The sequence below is a fragment of the Mustelus asterias genome, chromosome 18 (assembly GCF_964213995.1).
Source record: "Mustelus asterias chromosome 18, sMusAst1.hap1.1, whole genome shotgun sequence".
Lineage (NCBI taxonomy): Eukaryota > Metazoa > Chordata > Chondrichthyes > Carcharhiniformes > Triakidae > Mustelus > Mustelus asterias.
This window is the reverse complement of record NC_135818.1, coordinates 69,410,160-69,433,858: the sequence shown is the minus strand read 5'-3', so window position 1 is coordinate 69,433,858 and position 23,699 is coordinate 69,410,160. Positions and strand designations below refer to the sequence as shown.

At 39.4% G+C, this 23,699-nt stretch overlaps 1 protein-coding gene across 3 annotated transcripts in view; it reads left to right on the top strand.

Moving 5' to 3' along the window:
* btbd7 (BTB (POZ) domain containing 7) overlaps positions 1–23,699 on the top strand; it is a 47,009-nt gene that overhangs the window by 13,169 nt on the left and 10,141 nt on the right. For 2 of the 3 annotated variants that reach the window (XM_078234264.1, XM_078234265.1), the window contains exons 2-7: positions 5,163–5,357; positions 6,170–7,252; positions 14,128–14,336; positions 17,689–17,764; positions 21,007–21,167; positions 21,769–21,912. In XM_078234264.1, coding sequence (XP_078090390.1) covers positions 5,276–5,357; positions 6,170–7,252; positions 14,128–14,336; positions 17,689–17,764; positions 21,007–21,167; positions 21,769–21,912 — 1,755 coding nt within the window. In that variant the 5' untranslated portion in view covers positions 5,163–5,275. Of the gene's footprint in view, positions 1–5,162; positions 5,358–6,169; positions 7,253–11,487; positions 11,693–14,127; positions 14,337–17,688; positions 17,765–21,006; positions 21,168–21,768; positions 21,913–23,699 lie in introns of those variants that run through there. The other variant, XM_078234267.1, reaches the window with a different exon arrangement.

The following is a 23,699-nucleotide window of genomic DNA, read 5'->3' as shown; positions in this document are numbered from 1 at the left end:
ATTGGCACCCCATTTACCACCTTAAATATTCACACCCTCCACCATCAATGCATCGTGGCAACAGTGTTTACCATCTGCAAGATTCACTGCAGCAATTCACTAAAGCTGTTTTGACAGCACCTTGCAAACCCATAACTTTTATCACATAGAAGGACAAGGGCAGCAGATGGATGGGGACACCACTGACAAGTACCCCTCCAAGGCTATAGCTTGGAACGATGGCTGTTCCTTTGCTGTCGCTGTGTCAAAGTCCTTGAACTCCTTTCCTAACATTGCTGTAGATATATGCATACCTCACTGCCTGCAGTGGATCAAGAAAGCGGCTTGCCACACCACCTTGAGATCAATTATGGATATGCATTAAATGCTGGTTTAGCCAGTGATACTCACATTTTAGAAGAGGTTTAATCTTCAGTAGTGGACACAATAAAAGGTTGGAAGGTTTGGATTCAAAGAATTGGTCAGAAACGACCTTGTTAGTGCGACCATGGAAACAGAGATGACGGAAAATGGCAAGGCTGTCAGTATGTTTGCAATGCAGTGCCAGCACTGTGCTGATTGGATTCTAGTCATCGGGGACCAGTTGGATAATCTGGCATGTGAATCAGAATTACACCAGTAGCATGGGGTTCTATCCCTGCTCAGGCTGAAGTAGACTGGAGGACTGCCCCATCCCCTGCCATGTAATAAAATCACAGCGTAAGTGATGGTTTGGAAATTCTCAAATAATACTTGGAGAAGAAGGAAACTAGCTCTCATTGCTACATCTGCCTTGGAAATATTTCCTTTGTATCAGATGTGACTTGAGCCTTTGGAGGGTTTTTCCCTTGCCTCCCAGTTGCCTTAATTTTGCTCAGGCTCATTGCTATATTTGATAGTGTCGCCTTGGTACTGAGGGCAGTTACACACTGAACTCTATGGAATTCAGCCTGGATCTAGGCTGTTTTGAAATCTGAAGCAGAATGGCTCTGATGGAAGTCTGACTCATGTTGTTAAACTATTCCGCCTAGCACCTCCCACTTTTCAAAATAAGTATAGAAAAGAAACTTGTCTGTGTTGTGTGTGCATGTATCCGGTTCTGGGAAAATCTTTATGGTTTCTATTTTCTCTTGCCCTTCAAAGTTTTCAGATCTGTTCTGCATCAACAAAATCATGCAGCTTTTCAGAAAGGAATTTGTGTTTCTTGCACTGAGATCTGTCCATTGTACAAGGCCAATCAAATAGTTGAATGTGCTGTTGCAGCATTCATATAATGCTTATACTTGCAAAAGTAATATAGGACGTCAGGCAGCTAAAATTTTGGATATGTTATTACAAATTTTACTTAAAATTATAGCCATTCACTCTCCTGCTCATTCTAAAGTTAGATGAATTTCTTTGAGGCGGAATGCATCTTCTTTCAGGACTTGGAAGTCATGTTAATAAGTATGTGAAATGCATAGATTCTGATCAGAGTTCTGAAAGACCATGAAAGTGGTCTCCAAATCGTTGATCGCAATTGGCAGGTTGATCCTGGCGTCTCAAAGTCGATTGTCATTGGCTGCTGAACTGTTGCTGAAAATGTGAGGAACTCTGGCTTCTTGTGACGGTGAGTGTATTAGCTCATTGACTGCTGAATCACAGGCGCCAAAACGTGGACTAAGCTGGGTGAAGCTAAAATGATGAGTGAGAGCCAGGGACCTCCCAAGATGGCAAAAACCTACCATTTCCACCAGGAACGGAGAAGTGAATTTCTTTTTACAAATCTCAAAGGCAAGACCATTTGTCAAGAGTGTAGATGTCAGTAAAAGAGATAATTTGGAATGGCATCACAAGAAAATTTCACTTTTTAAACAGCACAATTCAGACAAAGTTGGAGCATTAAAGGGAATGTTGCAAGCTCAAGACCCTCTTTTCAAAACCAATAGCTAAAGGCAAGGTTAGCAAAGAAATGTCTTTTTGCATTGATCATCTGCTGGCAAAACATAAATGATGGTGAAGTTATCAAGGAGGCTATGATGGTTGCTGCCAACACCTTGTTCAAAGACTTTAAAAACAAAGATTAAATCATGACAGCCATCAAGAGTATGCCACTTGGTGCTTGAACAGTAGCCAAAAGAATGGACTTGTCTGAGGATGTATTTCATGAATACACCCCAAGACTTATCAGGCTGTGAATGTTTCTCTCTGCAGTTTGAGTCAGTAGACATATTGCCCAACTGATTGTCATGCGATTGAAAACACAGATGCAACAGAGAAAGACTTCCTCGTTTTTTGCCACTCATGAGAAAGCAAGAGGCTAAAATGTCTACAGTGAATTTGGAAGGTATGTGACTGAGAAAACGCATTCCAATCAAGAAACTGGTTTCAACCACAACTGATGCTCCATCAATGCTGGGTGTCAATGCAGGCTTTGTTGCACTTTGCAGAAATAATCCTGAATTCCCCTTCTTTGTCAGTTACTACTGTATTCCATCAACAAGTGCTAACAGGCAAGGTCATTCACTTTTCTCATGTAATGACAGCTGTTATCAAGATCGTCAACTCGATTTGTGCCGGAGTTCTGCAACGTTGCTTGTCCAAATTGTTACTCAGTGAGCTTGTTGTCACCTACGGTGAGCCAATCCTGCATGCAGACGTGAGGGGAAGTCTAGGAAAAGTCCTCCAGAGATTTTAGATCTGCTCTCTGAAATTGTCACCTTTCTTGAATCAAGAAATGAGGTGTACAGCGAGCTGTCAGATAATGCGTGGTTGCTAGACTTGCTGTTCCTTACAGACATAAGTGCAAAAGTGAATGAGCTGAACTGTGAACTGCAGGGAAGGGACAGAGACTTGTCACACATGCTCAGTGCAGGGAATGTGTTCAAGCTGAAACTGGGCCTGCGGTCCTCCCAGTTAAAGAACAAAATTAATCTGGAGAAAATCCAACAAACGGTCAAACAGGGTTCCATCCAAACAAATTCGACCACCTGAACAATTGGGAAAAGGAATTCAAGAGATGGTTTCAGGAGTTAGACAAGATGGAACAAATTATGTTTGTCTCAAATCCTTTCCTTTAAGTGGACATTGGAGAACTGGCAGCTAACTTTCAGCAGGTATTTGAACAAAGCAGTGGATTTGACATGGAAATAATCACCATGCAAAGTGACAGCTGAAAGGTCAAAGGACAAAGACTTTTGGGGACGTCTAAACAGAGAGAAGCACCCTCTTCTGACATTGTGTGCACTCAAGGTGAAGGCCTACTTTGGTTGCACATAGCTCTGTGTGGTGGCTTTTTCCCAGATGAAAATCAAGCCCAAGTATCACACTCATCTCACAGATGCTTATCTGATGAACTCTCTGAAGCTGGCCATCTCTAACTATGATACAGACTTCACAGCACTCAGAGTGCAAGTACAGGTGTCATACTAAGAATTTTGGAGGGTTTTAGTAAAGTCGAATTTTTAAGAGTCAATCTTGTGCTGTGTGGAGACTACTGCACTAGGAAGTCTGCTAACCTTTTGTGGACCTTCATAAGCCTCCGCACTTTTACCCATGCACTAAAATTTCCTTGCAGGAAGGTAAGAAGTGGCCTGGATGTTGTGACCAGCAGCAAACGGACAGTACTTGCCACTGCGCACAAACATTCAGCAGGCTCTAAAGGATCTCTCTCAATTCTGGTGTGACTTTTTAAACTGGTTCCATCTATTTAATATGTATGGAGTTAGCCACCAGTGAAATGATCGAGCAACAATATGGAGAACGGCATATGCTGGAAATAGGAAATTAAAAACGAAAATGCCAGAAATACTCAGATCAGGCAGCATCTGTGGAGAGACACAACACAATTAACCTTTCCAGTCAATGACTTTTCACAAAATGCTGCATTCAGTATAGTGTAGGTACACAACAGTACTGTTATGTAGAAAATTCCATGATTTTTACTCCATAATATATTCCCAAGTCATGATGTTGTGTGGCTCTGAGGTAAACTTGGAGGTGATGGTGTACCCATATGCCTTCAACCCTTCTCAACGGTAAAAGTCGCAGATTTGAAGAAGCCTTGGCGAGTTGTTGCAGTGCATCTTATAGATGGCAATTTGAAGTTGAAGCTTGTTGACTTTTGTTTGTTCCCAAAAAGATCTTGAGACTTAATTTTCTTAAAGATATTTGCCATGTTTGGTTTTAAAAGCAGGTACAAGCTGTTGGCTAGACCATCCCTTAATTTATCTGAATTTAATGTCATGCAGTTTATTGACTTGAATTATGAGCTGCTCCTGTTTTCCAATGAATGACTGCAAGCATTTTGGGTTTTTGCTTTTTTTAAAAAAAGCTTGACAAACTATTGAATCGGATTAGGAAGATTCAAGAGTTGTTTTTCAAGATGGCAGCAGAGCGAGGCGACTTCTTGCAAGCTGTGCCCAGCATACCTTCTAATCCTATCTTTTACTCGTTCTATGCTTCTAAAACTTCATTTTAACTCTTTTAAACTCTCTAACAATGCCATCAGACTTTTGAATGGACCTCCTCATTGAGTTGATCTTTCTCTACACCCTAGCTATGACTGTAACACCACATTCTGCACTCTCTCCTTTCTTTCTCTATGAATGGTATGCTTTGTCTGTATAACGCGCAAGAAACAATACTTTTCACTGTATACTAATACATGTGACAAATCAAATCACGCTGATATGATGCATTGTCATATCTCTTGTTTTCAACAAGCAATCTAGAGCAGTGAGCAAGTCCACTTCGCTGACCATGGACTAACTACTGGCAAAATACTAAGATTGAAAACTAGGATTGCAAATAAAACAAAATTGACCTTCAATTTTGCACTTCTGTTATCAATGTAACATTTGATTTTAAGCTTGCTGAACTTTTGAGTTGGCTGTTTGCCCTGAGATGATTTGAGGTCAAGCCTTCAAACATTTTATTTCAATTGTTTTGAAAGCATAAAAGTTACTTGAAATAAAAAGGCACTGTTAGAAATATAAAAAACCTGACCCTTCAACAGCTTCAGTTAGAATTTGTACATCTGAAATAATTTGTCTGCTGAATCTGTGCAGTTTAGCATTTTTGCTTTGTGTTGCAAGTTTCCAGATCTTTTTACCTGATTATTTGTTAGCCTAGCTTTGGGTGTTTCCTATTCTCTCCATCATGTTTGCCATAAAGTAGCACTGATTTTGTTTTGGATTTTCCAGAAATGGCTGAACAAACTGCTGAAACGGATCTGCAGCTGATAACGTGGACTTGTTTCTGGATTTTGTAGCTGATGAATTGGCAGCCAGAATGCTGCACTGTTTGACCTGAGAAAATGGGTGTTAATGCATCTAACTACCCTCCGTCTTTCTCCCAGAGGATAGGAGGGAATTCACAGGCTCAACAAACATTTATAGGTAAGTGGAGTTTTATTTATCTCAGGCAATGTTGCGTGAAACAATTGGATTTTAAGGCAAGTTCAAGGTACAACTCTGGTAGTTACCTTGATGCTCTGGTTATATTATTCCATGATGACTGTGAATTGATTAGTTTTTTTTGTAATTTTATTTGTTCAAAGAATGTGAGTAATTCTGGCAAAAATGCATTTACTTCCTTGAATTGTGCTGTTCTAGTCGAGACAGTATCCCTACAATAATGCATACAATAAGGATTCAATGCATTGCTGATAGAGATCAGGATGGTCTTTGGTTCCATTCCTGGGCTGCACCAAATTGGGTAATTTTTTTCACAATGCTAAATTTACCAGATTTTTGGGGAGGGATAGAGCTGGATGGGATCCTCGCTTTTGGCCACTATTGGCTGACCTTCCTTGCAGGGCATCTGTGTGAACATTTTGAGTACAGAATTGGACGTGGGTGTACAGTGTTTCACTGGTTGAAAACCTGCCAACCCACACTATCCATGTATGCGCCTCAAAAGTGGTGAGGTACTTGGAAGTGATGGCCCCTGTTAAAATGCCCCACAGAAGGACTTTCACGAATAGAGGATGGAGCAAGCTAATTACATTGGATTAAACTGTGCATGCATGATGCTGACAATCACTTCAATTCACAGTAAGGTAAAATTGACTTACATTTAACATAAAAATTATCCAGCAACCCTAGTACACAATAGCTTTAGCAGATTACAAAGCAACATATTTGTTTTTAATTAAAGGAACAGATGTTTGGCATATGGCACAGTATGAATTTTTGTTTTTATTGCACAGGGACATCCTCTTATTTACATCAAGGATATGGATGCGAATCAAAATTATATAGCCTTGAACACAGTCACGAGAAACCACAAGACAAGAAGAAAAAGAGTTCTGGTCTTGCAACTCTGAAAAAGAGATTTATAAAAAGACGTAAATCTAATCGGTCTGCTGATCATGCCAAGCAGATGCGTGAGCTCCTTTCAGGATGGGATGTAAGGGATGTAAATGCATTAGTGGAAGAATACGAAGGCACTGCAGCTTTGAAGGAACTTTCATTGCAGGGTAATTTGGCGCGACCAGATGCACGGACCTTGCAAAGAGATTTAGCAGATCTTTATGAATACAAGTACTGCACTGATGTTGATTTAATATTCCAAGACACTTGCTTTCCTGTACATCGCGCCATTCTGGCAGCAAGATGTCCTTTTTTTAAGACTTTACTTTCATCCTCGCCTGAATATGGTGCTGAGATTATGATGGACATAAACACGGCTGGCATTGATTTGCCTATGTTTTCAGCATTACTACATTATCTGTATACAGGAGAGTTTGGGATAGAGGATTCCAGGTTCCAAAACGTCGACATCCTGGTACAACTTACTGAAGAGTTTGGAACCCCAAATTCACTGGATGTTGATATGCGAGAACTCTTTGACAGTATGTGCTATTATGACGCTGTTCTGAGCTTTTCATCTGATTCTGAATTAGAGGAAGCATTTGGAGGAACTCAGAGTTGTTTAGATGAAGAACTGTGTGGACATAAGGCTGTCCTATCTGCACGGTCTCCATTTTTTAGAAACCTTCTCCAAAGACGAATAAGGACTGGTGAAGAAATTACAGATCGAACTCTGCAGACTCCAACTAGAATTGTACTAGATGAGTCCATCATTCCAAAGAAATATGCAAAAGTAATTTTACATTGTATGTATACAGATCTAGTGGATTTGTCTCTGGTACTACATTGCAACCCATCTGTAGGGAGCCTGAGTGAAGTCCAAGCGATGGTTGCAGGGAAAGGTAACATGTCAAGAGCTGAAGAAGCAATGGAACTTTATCACATAGCTCTTTTTCTGGAGTTCAACATGCTTGCTCAAGGTGGGTTTACAATCGTTACATGCAGAAACATGTATATATTTTCACCAATATTGGTAAGCAGGTCTAATTATAACTAACAGAGTAAATGGTGGTGGTATGTATTTACATTAAAAGCAGGTGTGTAGTTTTAGCATATTTAAGAACTTGTGAAATGCAAATGATAGAGCTTTAGAAGAGTTGATTTTCTGTTGCATTTTTGATATTAGAACATCATGTGGAATCAAACATGTTGGTGTCAAAATATTGTTTTTATCTTCTCAAACTTGGATAGCACTAATGAATACTTTAGCTGCGAGTATGCTGCATGTTAACTGAAAGACGAATGAAAATGTAATGTTTAAAAATCTTGGTTGTAAGAATATCAAGTTCACCAGTAATAAATAGCCGGGTATATTGAAAATTGTGTTTTTTAACTCTGTAGATTTGCTTGATATACTTTTCTATTTCAAGCTACAGTATGTCGTAAGGGATGGCCTAATTGACAGGCTGAAGAAAGTGCTTTATTGAATCTATTTCTCACCCTCTCATCCCCATCTCTCCAGTCTAGTGTAATTAAACTCCAAGAAACATCACCTAAGTAGAGATGGCATGAAGTGTGGAAGATTTCCAAAATAGGCCAGCTATTTCCCAAAGTTCAGTTAGTGACCTTTTGAATAACTGTAGTGTTAATAATTTTGCATATAATGGTAATAGGTGTGACATGTGAACCAAAATATAACATAAAATGCACCGTAAAATAATCAGAGTTGAAAATTTGCAGCTTTATAGAACATAGTACAGTACAGGCCCTTCGGCCCTTAATGTTGCCGAGCTTTGTCCGAAACCAAGATCAAGCTATCCCACTCCCTATCATTCTGGTGTGCCCCATGTGCCTATGCAATAACCGCTTGAAAGTTCCTAAAGTGTCCGACTCCACTATCACAGCAGGCAGTCCATTCCACACCCCAACCACTCTCTGCATAAAGAACCTACCTCAGACATCCCTCCTATATCTCCCACCATGAACCTTATAGTTATGCCCCCTAGTAACAGCTACATCCACCTGAGGAAATAGTCTCTGAACGTCCACTCTATCTATCCCCCTCATCATCTTATAAACCTCTATTAAGTCGCCTCTCATCCTCTGCTCTAAAGAGAAAAGCCCTAGCTCCCTCAGCCTTTCCTCATAAGACCTACCCTCCAAACTAGGCAGCATCCTGGTAAATCTCCTCTACACCCTCTCCAATGCTTCCACATCCTCCTAATGAGGTGACCAGAACTGCGCACACTATTCCAAATGTGGTCTCACCAAGGTCCTGTACAGTTGCAGCATGACCCCACGGCTCTTAAACTCAAACCGCCTGTTAATAAACACTAACATACTATAGGCCTTCTTCACGGCTCTATCCACTTGAGTGGCAACCTTCAGAGATCTGTGGATATGAACCCCAAGATCTCTCTGTTCGTTATGATGATTTCTGATATTTCCGAATCGCCATTCTCTATCTTGGAGCCAGCTACACTGTAGTGTAAGCTAACCTTTCTGGAACTCCAGGAGTGGAGGTTGGGCCAGGAAGGAGAGGAGCTTGCAGAAGCATAGGACCGGAGATGTTTCTGAACCATTAACTTATTGGTTCTTGCTAGCTTAAGAAGGCAAATTCCCTGTTCCAATGCAGCATTTCCTTCTGTGACCCAACAATGGTGAAATGTCACTTACATTTTACAGTAATTCAAATGGGCACCACTTGAAACTGAGGAAATGTTTATTGGCTAAATCTAGATCCTCCACTTAGAGCCATTGCAGTCTCCCTACCAGATGAATCTGAATAGGAGAATTTTTATAAGTTGGGGAAATGTTTGGGAGGTCAGTGAATTCCCAGCACCCCGACTTGGAAATATATCAAAATCCTGGAGCCCCCTGCCTAACAGCATTGAGTGTACCTGTACCATAAGGACTGCAACGATTCAGGAAGATAACTCAGCACCACCCACCTTGAGAGCAGTAGGGATGTGCGCTAAATGTTACCATTGAGGCCCAAATCCCATGAACAATTTTAAGAACAGGGGATTGTAATGCGAGTTTGAGGCATCAAGTAGTTCAGAGACTACGAAAGAAAGTCTTGGGAAGAAACCAGATTCAGTTGGCTAATTCTGTTGCATACTCTATCATAAGTTGAGTCCTTTATCCGATTTACACTTTGGCTTGGTCTCCCCAATAATTTATCTTGGCTAAAGGACGGCTTTGGTATATGTACTGCACAGAACAAAGTATTCAGTGTTTTATCTATATAAATGTGTAAACACAAGTATGCTTCGACTTACTGAAATTTCTGAGAGCAGTTTTTAAAATTGCATTTTTGGAACTGTTATATTTGTTTCTGGAACAGGCAAGCCCATTGAATCGAAAAAAAATCTTTCTTTTTTTTTGAGAATTGCTTCAAAGAATTCTGACAACAGTCATAGTTGACAGGCCGAAGGATCTGTTTCCATGCTGTAAACCTCTAGGACTGTCGATGCTCACAGTAAGCCTGTGCATCACCTAGAATTTTATTGAAACAGATTTGTGTTTCCTTAAGCTATGAAAGTCAAATTAAGAAATCCAGGCTGAGGTCATGTAGTGTTTCATTGTTGCTTGGTCTAGGAATTTTGGAGTTGGGAATCTGCTTGTCAGATTTAAGCTGGAGGTTAGAGGCCATGAGCACTTGGTGTGTTCTGTATCAAAGTAGAAATGTCTGTGAAAAGGCATATAACTTTGGATGGTGATCCCTCAATTTTAATATTTGCATTCAGCCTGAACAAAATGGGTAACTCTTCCAAGCCACTTTTCAGTAGAGAATGCCCAATATGTATATATTTTGTAATTGCCTGTTGTGTTCTCTCTCTCTTGTACTGAAGAGCTTATTTGATGCAAATGTTCTTTTGCTCATTAAAAGATTTTTATGGGTAGCTGAAAAGTAAGATTTCAGATGCATTCTCTAATTATGGAGTATTGAGGGTTAGTATCATTAAAAATACAGCTAAAAATTTACATTCTGATCTAGGATAGCAAACTGGATTTATCGAAAATCCTTAAGTTCAACTACTAATGGCTTTTCGAAAACCATTAAGTTTGTTTATTGGTGGCACAGGTCGGCTTACATTAACACTGCAATGAAGTTACTGTGAAAAATTCCCTCGTCACTACACTCCGGCCCCTGAAGGAGAATTTAGCATGGCCGATGCAGCTAACTAGCACGTCTTTTGGACTTTGGGAGGAAACCGAAGCACCTGGAGGAAACCCACGCAGACACGGGGAGAATGTGCAGACTCTGCACGAACAGTGACCCAAGCCGGGAATAGAACTCAGGTCCCTGACGCTGTGAGGCAGCAGTGCTAACCACTGTGCCATCATTGTTTGCAAAGTAGAAAACTATATGGTCTGCCCCATGTAGTAGCTCTGCTGTTAATTAAGTTTGGGAAATCACCGTGAAACAGTGATTTACTGGTTAATTAGATTGAGATGTGCCACTGTGTAACCGAAAAGCCCTTTTCTACGCAATCATGTATTGATTGTGTCGTAAGCTTGTATAAGGAAACCTAAAGAATGAGAAAAGACCTAATACAGCCCAAGTGTCTCTCTCACTGTCATACTTGGATGGTTACAACCAATTCCAACTTACCCACTTGAGTATTTATTGCATTCTTGGAGTAAAAATAGCCAGCGAGATGAGATCATTATCGTTTTGCAGATAGGGCTTGTTTTACACAGCCAAACCTTTGTATCATAGAATCCCTACAGTGTAGAAAGAGGCCATTTGGCCCATCAAGTCTGCACCGACCACAATCCCACCCAGGCCCTACCCCAAATCCCTACATATTTACCCACTAATCCCTCTAACCTACGCATCTCAGGACACTAAGGGGCAATTTTAGCATAGCCAATCAACGTAACCCGCAGATCTTTGGACTGTGGGAGGAAACCGGAGCACCCGGAGGAAACCCCACGCAGACACGAGGAGAATGTGCAAACTCCACACAGACAGTGACCCAAACTGGGAATCAAACCCAGGTCCCTGGAGCTGTGAAGCAGCAGTGCTAACCACTGTGCTACCATGCCGGCCACTAGTTACTCTAGGAATTATATATGCTATTTGGCACTGAATTGTCTTCATATTCTTGCATTGCTTTGTTAAAGAATAAATCATGCTAATATCATAAGTCTTTTTGATGAGGAACCTTTTTTAGTTCAAACTTTTGGCTTTTTTTTAAATGACTAGGCACAAAATGGCTGCATGTGATCTACGTAAATCAAAGATTGAGAATGTCGACGTCCAGACTTTCAAAGCTATTTGTGTATATACAAGTCTGAGACCTGTTCAAAAGAAGCATTGGCAGAGCAGTGATAGTGACGAACACTGGATACACTGCTGCAACACTTGCAACGGAATCAAGTAGTTTGGCCAAGGGTCACACTTTCAGCACATGTGAAACAAAAAAAAAATTTGCAAGTAATAAAGTGTCTGCACGTTGTCCCTGAATCTTGACTTGCATTGCTGCTGTATTTATCACATTCCTCACTTTTATTGGACTTCCTAAAGACTGTCCTGTGTAATGTGTGGTCTCTAACTTTGCTTTTCGAATGCCTAATTGTAGTTGTAGGCTCTTCTTTTTTTTTTGGCAACATCTTGGATTTCCTCTGTACTCACAACTGCTTTGACATCCTTCCTAAGCTCGAGAGAGCATTCTAAATGTGGTCTAAACAGTGAGCAGTGATTGATGTTGGGTTACATTAACTATTCGGTTTTGTATTCTATTCCCTTTTTAATTGTAGGATTTCCTTTTCTTGTTTAAACAGCTTCATTTGTTTGTTCCCGCTTTTTCAAGATTGTTATATCTGAACAATTATGTCTCTGCTTCTGTGTCTTTTTAAAAGTTTTATTGTTTCCTTTTTCCTCTTGCCCCCCCCCCCATCAAAAACAAGATTTCCCCCCTCATGTCTGTGCACTAAATTTTATTGGCCTTTTTGAAATTATCGATATGAATCTAATTTGAACAAAGAACAGACATTTTAATAAAATGTGGTTGACTCTTAAATACTCTCTGAAATGGCCTAGGCAAGGGCAATTAATGATGAGCAATAAATGCTGGGCCAGCTAGTGACCCCTCAATCCCATCATGAATTTTATATACTCCAATCTGAGTGTGAACCTGCTTGGGGCACTGTAGTTGCTGCAGTCACATAAAGTTAGTTGCAACTCCTCCTTCACCCTGCTTATGGCTAGCTGCTGCACCTCCCTCCCATGTAATCTATACTTCTTACAGGTTCTTTTCTATGTTGCTTTGCCAAACTGATCTTTGATCATCATATTTAGCTGCTCCATTGGTGTTTTGTCTTGATTTTTTTTTATATAATGGTCACATCAGAAATATAACTGGGGTGCACCTTTGCTTCATAAAATTGGTTTTCTGGTTGTTTCCTTGCTCTTTCACCGATTGCCTTGTTTGTCATTTTATCCATCCTAGCAATTGAAGTCTCAGTGCCCCATTTTATTTTCTGTATATTTTCTGTACTTGATCAGGTTTCAGTACGATATAGCAGGAGGGACAACCCTGCTATTTTGCAGTCTGTTACTTATTCTGATGGTTTAGTATTTATCCAGATGTTATACAGCTCCACTCCATTACCAATTTCAATTAGCTATTCCTTACAAAATCACTTGCTGTAATATATATTGAGTATCGCACTGGGCTTATATACATTGATCGGTGTTGTCAGATCCTTGAAGACCTTTTAGAATGATTAAGCCTCAATTGGAGTATTGTGCTCAACTAAGAGAAGGCAGAAAATATAGACAAATATGGTGTTATGTGGAGAGACTGGAAACACTGGGGCTTTCAGAGCAGAATAGGTTTAGAAGATGATTTGAAGGCTTTTGATAGAGGTAATAAGGAGAAACTGTAGCAGAAGGATTGCTAACCAGCAGACAAATTTCACAGAATGACAGAATTGCTATGGAATGCATGAATGAGGCCATTTGGCCTATCTTGTCTGCATGGAGAACTTGAAAAATATCATTCCTCGGCCTTCTCCCCATAACCCTGCAGTTTCTTTCTTTTCAGATAACAGTCTAATTCCTTTTGAACACTTTTAATTGACCTTACCTCCATCGTGCACTCAGGCAGTGCATTCCAAATCCCAGTCACTTGCTGCATAAGAGTTTCTCCTGCATTCACTTTTTTGCTCCTTTTACGAATTACTTTAAATCTGTACCATCTCTTTCTTGATCCTGTATATCTGCTCTTATCTAGACCCCTCATGATTTTTGAAAATGCCTGTCAAATCCCCTTTCAACCTTCTTTGCGCTAAGGAAGAGTCCCAAATTCTCCAATCTGTTTAAGTTGTTTGGCGGCAGTACGAGGGATTTTCCTTATGCGGTTGTTGTAATTTGAAAATGGCAGTGAAAGCCAATTCAATAATAACTTACAAAAGGGAATTGATAAATACTTGAAGGGGAAAAGAGGTTCTAGAACCAAGGGGAGAGAGCAGAGTAGAACTGTGTTTCCCTTCAAAATGTTGTTGTGCATAGTACGTGAGGTTCAGTGTGTGATGCCTTTAAGTGCTTTTGTGTGACCAAGCATTACATATTTCACAAGGAGCAAGGCCTGCATGGTACCTTCTAGGTGGTTCTGCAAGTGTGCAGCTTAGCAGTAGAGTTAGACTAGAACCAATTGGATAGCTCTTTCAAAGATCCAGTGCAAGCATGATGGGCTAAAATGTCTTCCTATGCTGTATCATTCTATTTTGCTAAAAGAGTAGTTTAACAGCTTTATACATTTCTTTGGGTAGCCACGCATTTATCGAAAGGATAATATGCTTTATGCTGTATTGAAAATAATGTCTAATTGCATTTTCACAGGTTGCGAAGACATTGTGATGGAGAGTATCTCCCTGGACACGTTGATTTCCATTCTGAAATGGAGTTCACAGCCTTATGGTTCTAAATGGGTTTATCGACAGGCACTTAACTTCTTATGTGAGGAATTCACTTCTGTTATGATCTCAGATGTGTTCTTTGAACTCAGCAAGGACCACTTGCCGACTGTCCTCCAGTCAGACTATCTGCAGGTATTGAACTATGTTTATTTCATCTGACCTAGATTGATAAAATCCAAATATCAAGTGAATTTATAGTTGGACAAAGTAATATATGCAAGCTTATAGATTTCTTAGTGGAGTGGGTTCCAGGTGCATAAACTGCCCTGATTTGACAATTACATGAGTTCAGAGATGACCCTTTAAGGAAATGGGTCATTTGTTTAATCTGTGTAAAATGTGAAACTGAATTTAATTCGTCAAAACTAACGTCCCTCAGCTTGCGCACAACAATTTACCCAACTCAGCTTAAAAATCAGTTCAAGTATTTTCAAGAATGTTTGTTTGATTTTGGTTGTTAGAATGTTTCATATACTCAACATAGCTGTAAGTGCATATAACGGAGAATACCTTCCCAATTCATCACAAAACTGGCAACTGGCTTTACAGTTTAATTTTAATTTGGGTTGGTTTCCAACCGAAGAGAATACTGAGAGATTGGCTTGAAATTCCATTTATTAATTGTTAGCTTCCTGTAAACACAAAAGAAGTACTGTTTATATAAGGCCTATCCCACAAGCATGCACTGTGATTTCACACAGACTCTATTCAATTATTACAGGGCATCAGGATTAAAGATGACTGAAGCCTTTGTCCTAACTGCACTGAACCGGTCGTAATGTAAACAGTGACGTTCACTTTGCGGCAGAATTGCATAATGTTTCAAAATAAAACTTTATTTATGTACTGAAAATAATTTGGTGCTATTAGACAAATAGATTTTTATATTTAATTACATAGGCACATGCTTCAAATGTGATTCAAACACAGCCATTGTAAATTTGAGAATCCTGGTTTGAGAAATGTCTAGTATTTCGTATTTAAAAGGCTCCAATTCACATTTGTGTCTGTACAATGGCATGCAGATTCCTGCACACTGCAGGCTGTGATAATTGTTTTAGTCGAAAGAATTCATTTAAACTACAGAAAATACACGGAGGTTCTTCAAAGTGCAGAGGAGAAACCTCCTAGATGATAACATAGCACTACCAATAAAAGGATCAAATCTATAGGTTTGATGTCCCCCATCCCTTGACAAAGGCATCGTTCTCAAATGAGTGACGCTGATGCAGAGTTGTAATTTAACTTATTCCTGACCTATTTTCCATTCCTCCTTTTCTCCCGCCTTTACTTTTTAAAAAAAAAATAAAGCTTCCATCGGGGGCAAGAGAGACTTTTAGTTTCTGAATAGCAATGTTGGTGTTCAGTTAGAATCCGTTTATGGAAATAGGTTTTGACAACAGACCATCCATTACATGAGTAATTGCACAGAATTGCTAATATCCTGATTACGGTGTGCAGTTTTATGACATCAAAGCAAAAATCCAGGATCTTTCATTTCTATCAGGGACAATTGGGAATAAAGGCCAAATGCCAATGTCAATTTTTCAACTTCTGCCTTTTCTGTTCGTGAGTGCTTTTTTAAAAAAAGAGATTCAAGAGGGTAAACAACTCTCGACCTTTCATTCAAAATCTTGGTCCTCTACTGTCCACTCGAGCACTGTCAGTTTTCTCAATGAGCGATCTTAACTCCCTCAGCCTCTACACTGAGCAGCTCGCATCCTAGGTCATTTCAACTTCCATCTAAGTTCATCATGTTCTTTCTCTTCTCTGAGTTAACTGTTTGCCTATCTTCCCTTAATCTCTCACTCCCTGCAAGTTTCCCAACCCATATTTAAGGCTGTGTCACCTCATGTAGCCTTGCCACAATCATCTTTCAATCACAGGGAAGACCTTCTCTAATCCCTCCCTCCCTTTTGCTGTCCACCCTCAATTTACTTCCCCTCAGAACCCTACTTTCTTCTGTGTCTGTCCCTGGAAAAATAACTTGCAAGGGCATGAGGGTCCCTTGCGGAGTCTCACTTGGCTTCAGAGCTATACTCTGGACAAACAGGAATGAGTGCATGACTAAATGCCAAATGTTGTGTGAAAACAGTAATCTTTATGAAACAAGTATTAATGATTAAAACAAACGAAAGATAACTTTATTAAAAGAAAGGATAACCAAAGGAAGAGAGACAAATTTATTGTGTAATTCCAAATGGATCTGTTCATGAAGTGTCCCCCAAAGTGGTGAAAGAATCCCAAATTAATTTGTTCGAGGCAGCTTCCTAAAATACTCTGGGGACCTGGGTTTGAATCCCACCATGGCAAATGGTGGAATTTTAATTCAAGAAAAATCTGGAATTAAAAATTTAATGATGACCATGAAACCATTGTTGATTGCCAGAAAAATCCATCTAGTTCACTAACGTCCTATAGGGAAGGAAATCTGCCGTCCTTACCCGGTCTGGCCTACATGTAACTCCAGACCCACAACAATGTGATTGACTTTCAGCTGCCCTCCAAGAGCAACTAGGGATGGGCAATAAATGCTGACCAGCCAGCAGCGCCCATGTCCCACGAATGGAAAAAAAACCACAGGAATGTGGTTGACTCTGAAATGGACAATAGATGCTGGTCCATATCCTATGAACAAATAGAAAAAAAATACCCCTGCCTCGTTTTGCATGTCCTGCTGTCCAAACCGTTGGTGTCCCTCTTCCAATTTTCACCAAACCCCATTCAACCATCACCCCTGTACTCACTATCTACACTGGCTTCTGTTTAAGTAGCACCTTAATGTTGAATTACTCGTCCTTGTTTCTAGATCCCACCATGACATTGCTATTATAATCTCCAAACTTGTAACTCTCTGATATATCTGCACTCCTGCAATTCTAGCCTCTTGAGCGCTCCCAATTTGAATTGCTCCACCATTGGTGGCTGTGCCTTCAACTGTCTGGGAGCTAAAGTCAGGGATTTCTTACCTACCTGCCTGCCTCTCTACCTTTCCTCCTTTAAGACACTCCTCTTTAAAACCTAAAGCTTTGGCCAAATATTTGGTCATCAGCCCTATTATCTCCTTGTGATTCTGTGTCTCATGTTGTTTTATAATGCCTCCATGAAGCACCTTGGGATGTTTGATTATGTTATAGTTGCTATATAAACACAAGTTACTGCAGTTGAGGCATTCCAGATTAGAGCTTTGCAAATTCCTTTTTGTGCTGAAAATGACTCTTTAATGTTCTCTGTGCTAATTCACATATCCTGATGATATATATGTATACGAGCAACTTTTATAAAGACATTTCAAGCTTCAAATTAAACTTGCAGATTTGTTTAATGTCTTATTATGGGGGTGACACATAAGCACACGCTAAATGTGCATTTTATTTAAGCAGTACAGGGTTAGAATGAACTGGCTCTGTATATCATTAATGAACCAGTTTCTCTCCAGATGATAGACTTTTGTTTAGAAATTAACAGTATATTTTTATTTAAGGCTAGTGAGCAAGATATCCTAAAATACATGAATAAGTGGGGAGAACACCAACTCATCAAACAGATGACAGAAAGAGGTAAGAATGTGTTTATAAATGTTAAAACAGTTTCTTAATCTCTGGGTAACCAGAGTGTACGAGTTCAGACTTCCAGAAATCATTGTGCAAAATGAAGTGCTTGAAGAAGAACATGAAGGTTTTTGATGTAAACAAAGAATCCAATCTGTCTCCTTACAATTATTTCAAAGCCTCTGTGCTTTTTCAAGATAATGTGATTAACTGAAGCAGATTTTATTCCATGCCTAGTTTTTTTTGAATGCACTTGATTTGTACAAACCTAATCTATATTAAGTTCAAATGTATTTATTTTTCTGTGGATTTACTTTTAATCATTGTGGTGATTGTCATTTGTGTTTCACTATGATTGAAACTGTACCACATAGAACCCATTGAGTGAATTTTGGAAAGTAGCATGGTTCAAAATGTAGTTTGAAGGAATATAAATTCAATATGTTTTTGGAAAAAGTAAATTGGATTTTATTTTTAATACAAGAATGTTTGTACATGCATTATTTTGCATGTGTTACACAGTCCAAAGATGTGTGGGTTAGGTGGATTGGCCATGATAAATTGACCCTACTGTCAGGGGATTAGCAGGGTAAATGTGTAGGGTGGGATTCTGGTCAGTATAGACCCGATGGGCTGAATGGCCTCCTTCTTTACTGTAGGGATTCTATGAACTTCTAAACAACTAATTCAACTAATGTCGAATCCTTATATTGTATGGTTATTCAGCTTTTATTTTAATCAAACACACACATCCTGTTACTATTTCCTGGATAATTGAAAATACATGCGATCCCAAAGTACTGGGAATTTTTAGTTCTTTCAAAGCAATTGTATTAAGCAAATTCAAAGTAAATTATTGAGGTAGGTGAGTCTTTTTGTTTTGATTTAGTCCTCCTTGGATTAGTGTGATTTAATGTGCTTAGTTTCAAAGCAAAGGAACATGAGAAATAATGGAAGTCCATCAGCAAGCTGCATCATCTGATCCTGTTAAAGTAATTTTTTGCTGCTTTTTATGGGCGGCACGGTAGCACAGTGGTTAGCACTGCTGCTTCACAGCTCCAAGGACCCGGATTCGATTCCCGGCTTGGGTCACTGTCTGTGTGGAGTTCGCACATTCTCCTCGTGTCTGCGTGGGTTTCCTCCGGGTACTCCGGTTTCCTCCCACAGTCCAAAGATCTGTGGGTTAGGTTGATTGGCCATGCTAAAATTGCCCCTTAGTGTCCTGAGATGCGTAGGTTAGAGGGATTAGCGGGTAAATATGTGGGGATATGGGGGTAGGGCCTGGGCGGGATTGTGGTCGGTGCAGACTCGATGAGCCAGATGGCCTCTTTCTGCACTGTAGGGTTTCTATGATTCTATATAATCTTTCTTATATTCTTAAAATTTATGCATCTCCTGCCTCATCTGCAATGGATGAAGTTTCTTTTTGAATACTGCAATTGAGCTTTTTTTGCTGCACTAGTTTCTAGTCTGTTTTACAAGGTGACTGTGAACACACAGAGACAGTTGTCTTCAATTTGATTCTATGTGCAACCTGGTTCTCCTATCCTAACCTTGCACAAAATGTCCCTTTCAAATTCACTGTCGATTCCCCTCCCTTTAAAGCTTGGGTTATATTTATTCAATCTTCAATTAACCACTCTTCATATAGCACTCCAAAACTCTTGTAATTTAACCTCCAACTAATTTGGTTAAGCATTATGAGTGAGTTGGCTAGTGAGTTTGTTGGCAATGCATACAACAAATGCTGTGCGTTTTGAGTAAATAGTTCTCAACTTGTCAAAACGAGCAGTTTGCCCTTTTTGAATAGTGAACAAAGTCTATATAAACTTGACCTCGTTCAAAGCTATGCCTGATTTCTGGTGAGACAAGTCCAGTTCTCACGTATGCTCATGATCCATGTTGGCTCCTGGTTTGACGACACTTTGATTTTAAAATTTTCATTTTGTGTTCAAGTCTCTCCATGACCTTGCACCTCACAATATGGCCTCTTGCACATCCTTGGTTTTATTTGCTCTTCTTTTATCAGCCGTGTCTAGGCACCAAGGTCTGGAATTCCCTGTCTGAATGTCTCTGCACCGTTACCTATCTTTCTCCCTTTAAGCTGTTCATTAAAACCTAACTCCTCGACCAAGCCTCTGATCATAAACATGCATACGAATATATCAATCAGGAGAAAGAGTAGACCACTCAGCTCTTCAGTAAGATCATGACTGATCTGATTGAAATCTGATCCCCACATTCCTGCCTAGCCCGATAACCTTTCACCTCCTTGTTAATCAAGAATTTGTTTAGCTTTGGATTAAAAATATTCAAAGACTCTGTTTTCATTGCCTTTTGAGGAAGAAAGTTCCAAAGACTTTTAGCCCTCTGAGAGAAAAACTCTCCTCATCTCTGTCTTAAATGAATAGCCCCTTATTTTTAAACAGTAACTCCTAGTTCTAGATTCTCCCACAAGAAGAAATATCCTCTCTACATCCACCTGTTAAGACCCCTCAGAATCTTAATGGTTTTGATCAAGTTGCTTCTTACTCTTCTGAACCCCAGTGGATACAAGCTTAACCTGTCCAACTGTTCCTCATTCCTGGTATTAGTTTAGTAAACATTCTCTGAACTGCCTCTAATGTATTAAATAAGGAGACCAACGCAGTACACAATACTCCAGATGTGGTCTCACCAATGCCTTGTACAACTGAAGCATAATCTTCCTACTTTTGTGATCAATTTCTCTCACAATAAATGATAACATTCTATTAGCTTTTCTAATTACATGCTGTACCTGCATACTAGCCTTTTGTGGTTCATGCACTAGGATGCCCGGATTCCTCTGCACCTCAGAGCTCTGCATTCTCTCACCACTTAGATACTATGCATTTTTATTCTTCCTTCCAAAGTGGAAATTTTCACATTTTCCGACATTATATTCAATTTGCCAAATCTTTGCCCACTCACTTAACCTACCTATTTTCTTTGTAGTTTTCTTGTGTCCTCTTCACAACTTGGTTTCCTACCTATCTTTATGTCGTTAGCAAATTTAGCAGCCATACCTTTAGTCCCTTAATTCAAGTCATTTATACCTGTCCTAATATCACGTGGCTCAGTGTTAAATATTAATTGATGCTCCCGCGAGGTGCTGTGGAACATGCTGTGTAAGTTCAAGTTATTGATATGTATTACTTTTCTTTTGTCTTTAGATAGTCTTAATGCAAAATATTGCGATCTTTTCTATTAATGTTTTGTTTTTGCTTTAGAGCCAAACCTACTGAGTGGAACTGCGCACAGTGTAAACAAGCGAGGTGTAAAGCGACGTGATCTTGACCCAGAGGAGCTAAAAGAGATCTTGTCCCCACTACTGCCTCATATTCGCATAGATCATATTCTACCCCAAAACAGCGAAGTTCTTAACGATGCTGTAGGTTTTAGCGTTTTTCTTTTCGTAAAGGAAAATGTACTGTCTGAAGTCAATGGATCTTAATTATATAATTCATTTTTAAGATCCATTGTGTTATCAGATACTGTGGGTGAGATATCTTGTCAATGTCTCCAGTAGTGGTTCACGGGACTGGCTGCTGTACATAAGCAAGTGGAGTTTGTGGCTATTGGTGGCACTCTGACTGTACTTCTGTCGCATGCTTCTCCCTGCCTCATTTATACTTTGATTCACAATACTGCCATTTGGCAGCATAAAACTAGGTTATGGCAGTTGGATTATAGATGGGGAATGAATCCAGTTATTATAGAGCATGCACCTTTGTTTTGAGCTGTTGTGCTAAGGCTATAATGACTTTTGATCTGGCTGGGGGGTGGGGAACTTCATTCTATTACTATTCTTGCATTACAAAATGCAACTAGACTTGCTATTCTCCTAAGGGAGCACTGTAAATACAAGAGGATAGTATAATGCATCTTGTTTTGAAATCTGTTCCATTTGGTGAGGTTTACAAAGTAAAAACAGGAGGTGTAAACCAGTTGAAACCTTAATGCCATTCAATAATACCATTTTCATTCTTTAGATAAAGAGAGGACTGATTAGCACACCACCATCAGATATGCTGCCAACAGCTGAAGGTGGAAAATCTCATGCTTGGATACGTCAGAAGAATGCTGGTATATATGTGAAGCCTCGTTTATTTGCACCATATGTGGAGGAGGCAAAGGTACACTTGTACAAAAGTAAATCGTAGTCCAAATCTGGAAGCATACATTGGTCAAATACAATGTACTTTGCAATTCAGTGTCTCCAGTATTAACTAATATCAGCCATAAACTATATTATATTTTATTCTTTATAGTATTTGACTAGAGTACAATATTCTTCTGAGTAACCAAATGCAGTAGTAGATTTAGAATACACTCCACAAGAAGTGCTTCACCCGTGTCCAGACTTGACTTACTGATAACTTTCCAGTTCAAATTGGCCGAATGTAACATGCTTTGTCTATCCAATTAGAAGATGGCATGTCAGTCAGTCCTACTGGGATCCTGCAATGTGTAATAGACAGCTAACGCGTTTAACTACCTGAGATTTGGCACTGGGATGTCTGTTGAGGGTAACAGAAAGAAAGAAAACCCTCCAGAGTGAGCATCAAGTAGAAACTACAGTAATGTCTGAAATAACACACAAGTTTGAGGTTTGATTGTAAATTTTCATACCAACTTGGGTTTTAATTTTGATGCATCAATTTTCATAATAGATTTCTGATTTATAATATTGACCTTTTCATTTATCACACTCTTAAAATGGAAAGTCTGAATAAGTGACAGAAAAAGTGTGTGATTTCCGTCTACATGGAAATCAAATAATGCGTTATAAGTATTTAATAATAACCTTTTTCAGTTTGACACAAATGTCAATTAATACTTTGGTGTTCTGTCATCTCTATCATATTTGAACTCTTAAATTTCATCTTGTCTGTCAGTCTTTCTGTGCATACTGTTGTGCAATTCAATTGGCTCCTTTTGTCTGCAGGTTTTGATTGCATTCAATTTAATATGGATAAGAAGCTGCAAACTGTGGGGAGACAGTGGTGACTTGATAATGTCACTGGACAAGTAATCCAGAGGGCCAGGCTAAAGCTCTGGGTTCAAATCCCACCATGACAGCTGGGGGAATTTAAATTCACTTAATAAAATATGGTCATAACAATATGGATATAAAGCTAGTCTCAGTGATGGATGGCCATGACAACTATTATCAACTGTTGTAAAATCTCATCTGGTTCACTAATGTCCTTTTAGAGAAGGAAATCTGCCTTCCTTACCTGGTCCGACCTACACGTGACTCTAGACCCACAGACTCTTATTGTTCTTGAATTTGAGGGCAGTTCAGGGACGGGTATATCCCTGCCCACATCCCTTGCCTGTGATGCTCACATGCTGTGAAAGAATAAAGAAATGCACAGATTTTTCTCTTGATGCTGTGCTACAGTTTTATCTTACAGTTGTCGATACAAAATAGCCTGCAAGATAAAACTGTAGCACCGCATCAAGAGAAAAATCTGTGCATTTTTAAAATTCTTTCACAGCATGTGGTGGAAGCAGATTCCATAACAACGTTCGAGGTATCTGGATAGACACATGAATAAGCAGGGAATAGAGGGATTAAGGGCCATGTAGAGGCAAGAAAGTATTAGATTAGAGAGGCATCTGTGTCAGCACAGACTTGGTGGGCTGAAGGGCCTGTTCCTGTGCTGTACTGTTTTTTGTTCTTTTCTTTACTCTTTAGTGGATGATTTTAATTTTGCATTATCAAGATAATATTAGTGAGACAGTTAACTTGTGTGAAACGTTATTCTTCAGAAATCTTTATTAAATATTCTAGCAGTGTGCAAGCATTCTTTTGGTTGTTTTGCATGTGCCTGGTAGCATGTGTTATAAAATGAAAGTTCTGACAAGTAGAATTCATTTACTAATAGTAGCTTCTTGCGTTACCTACTCAACCTTA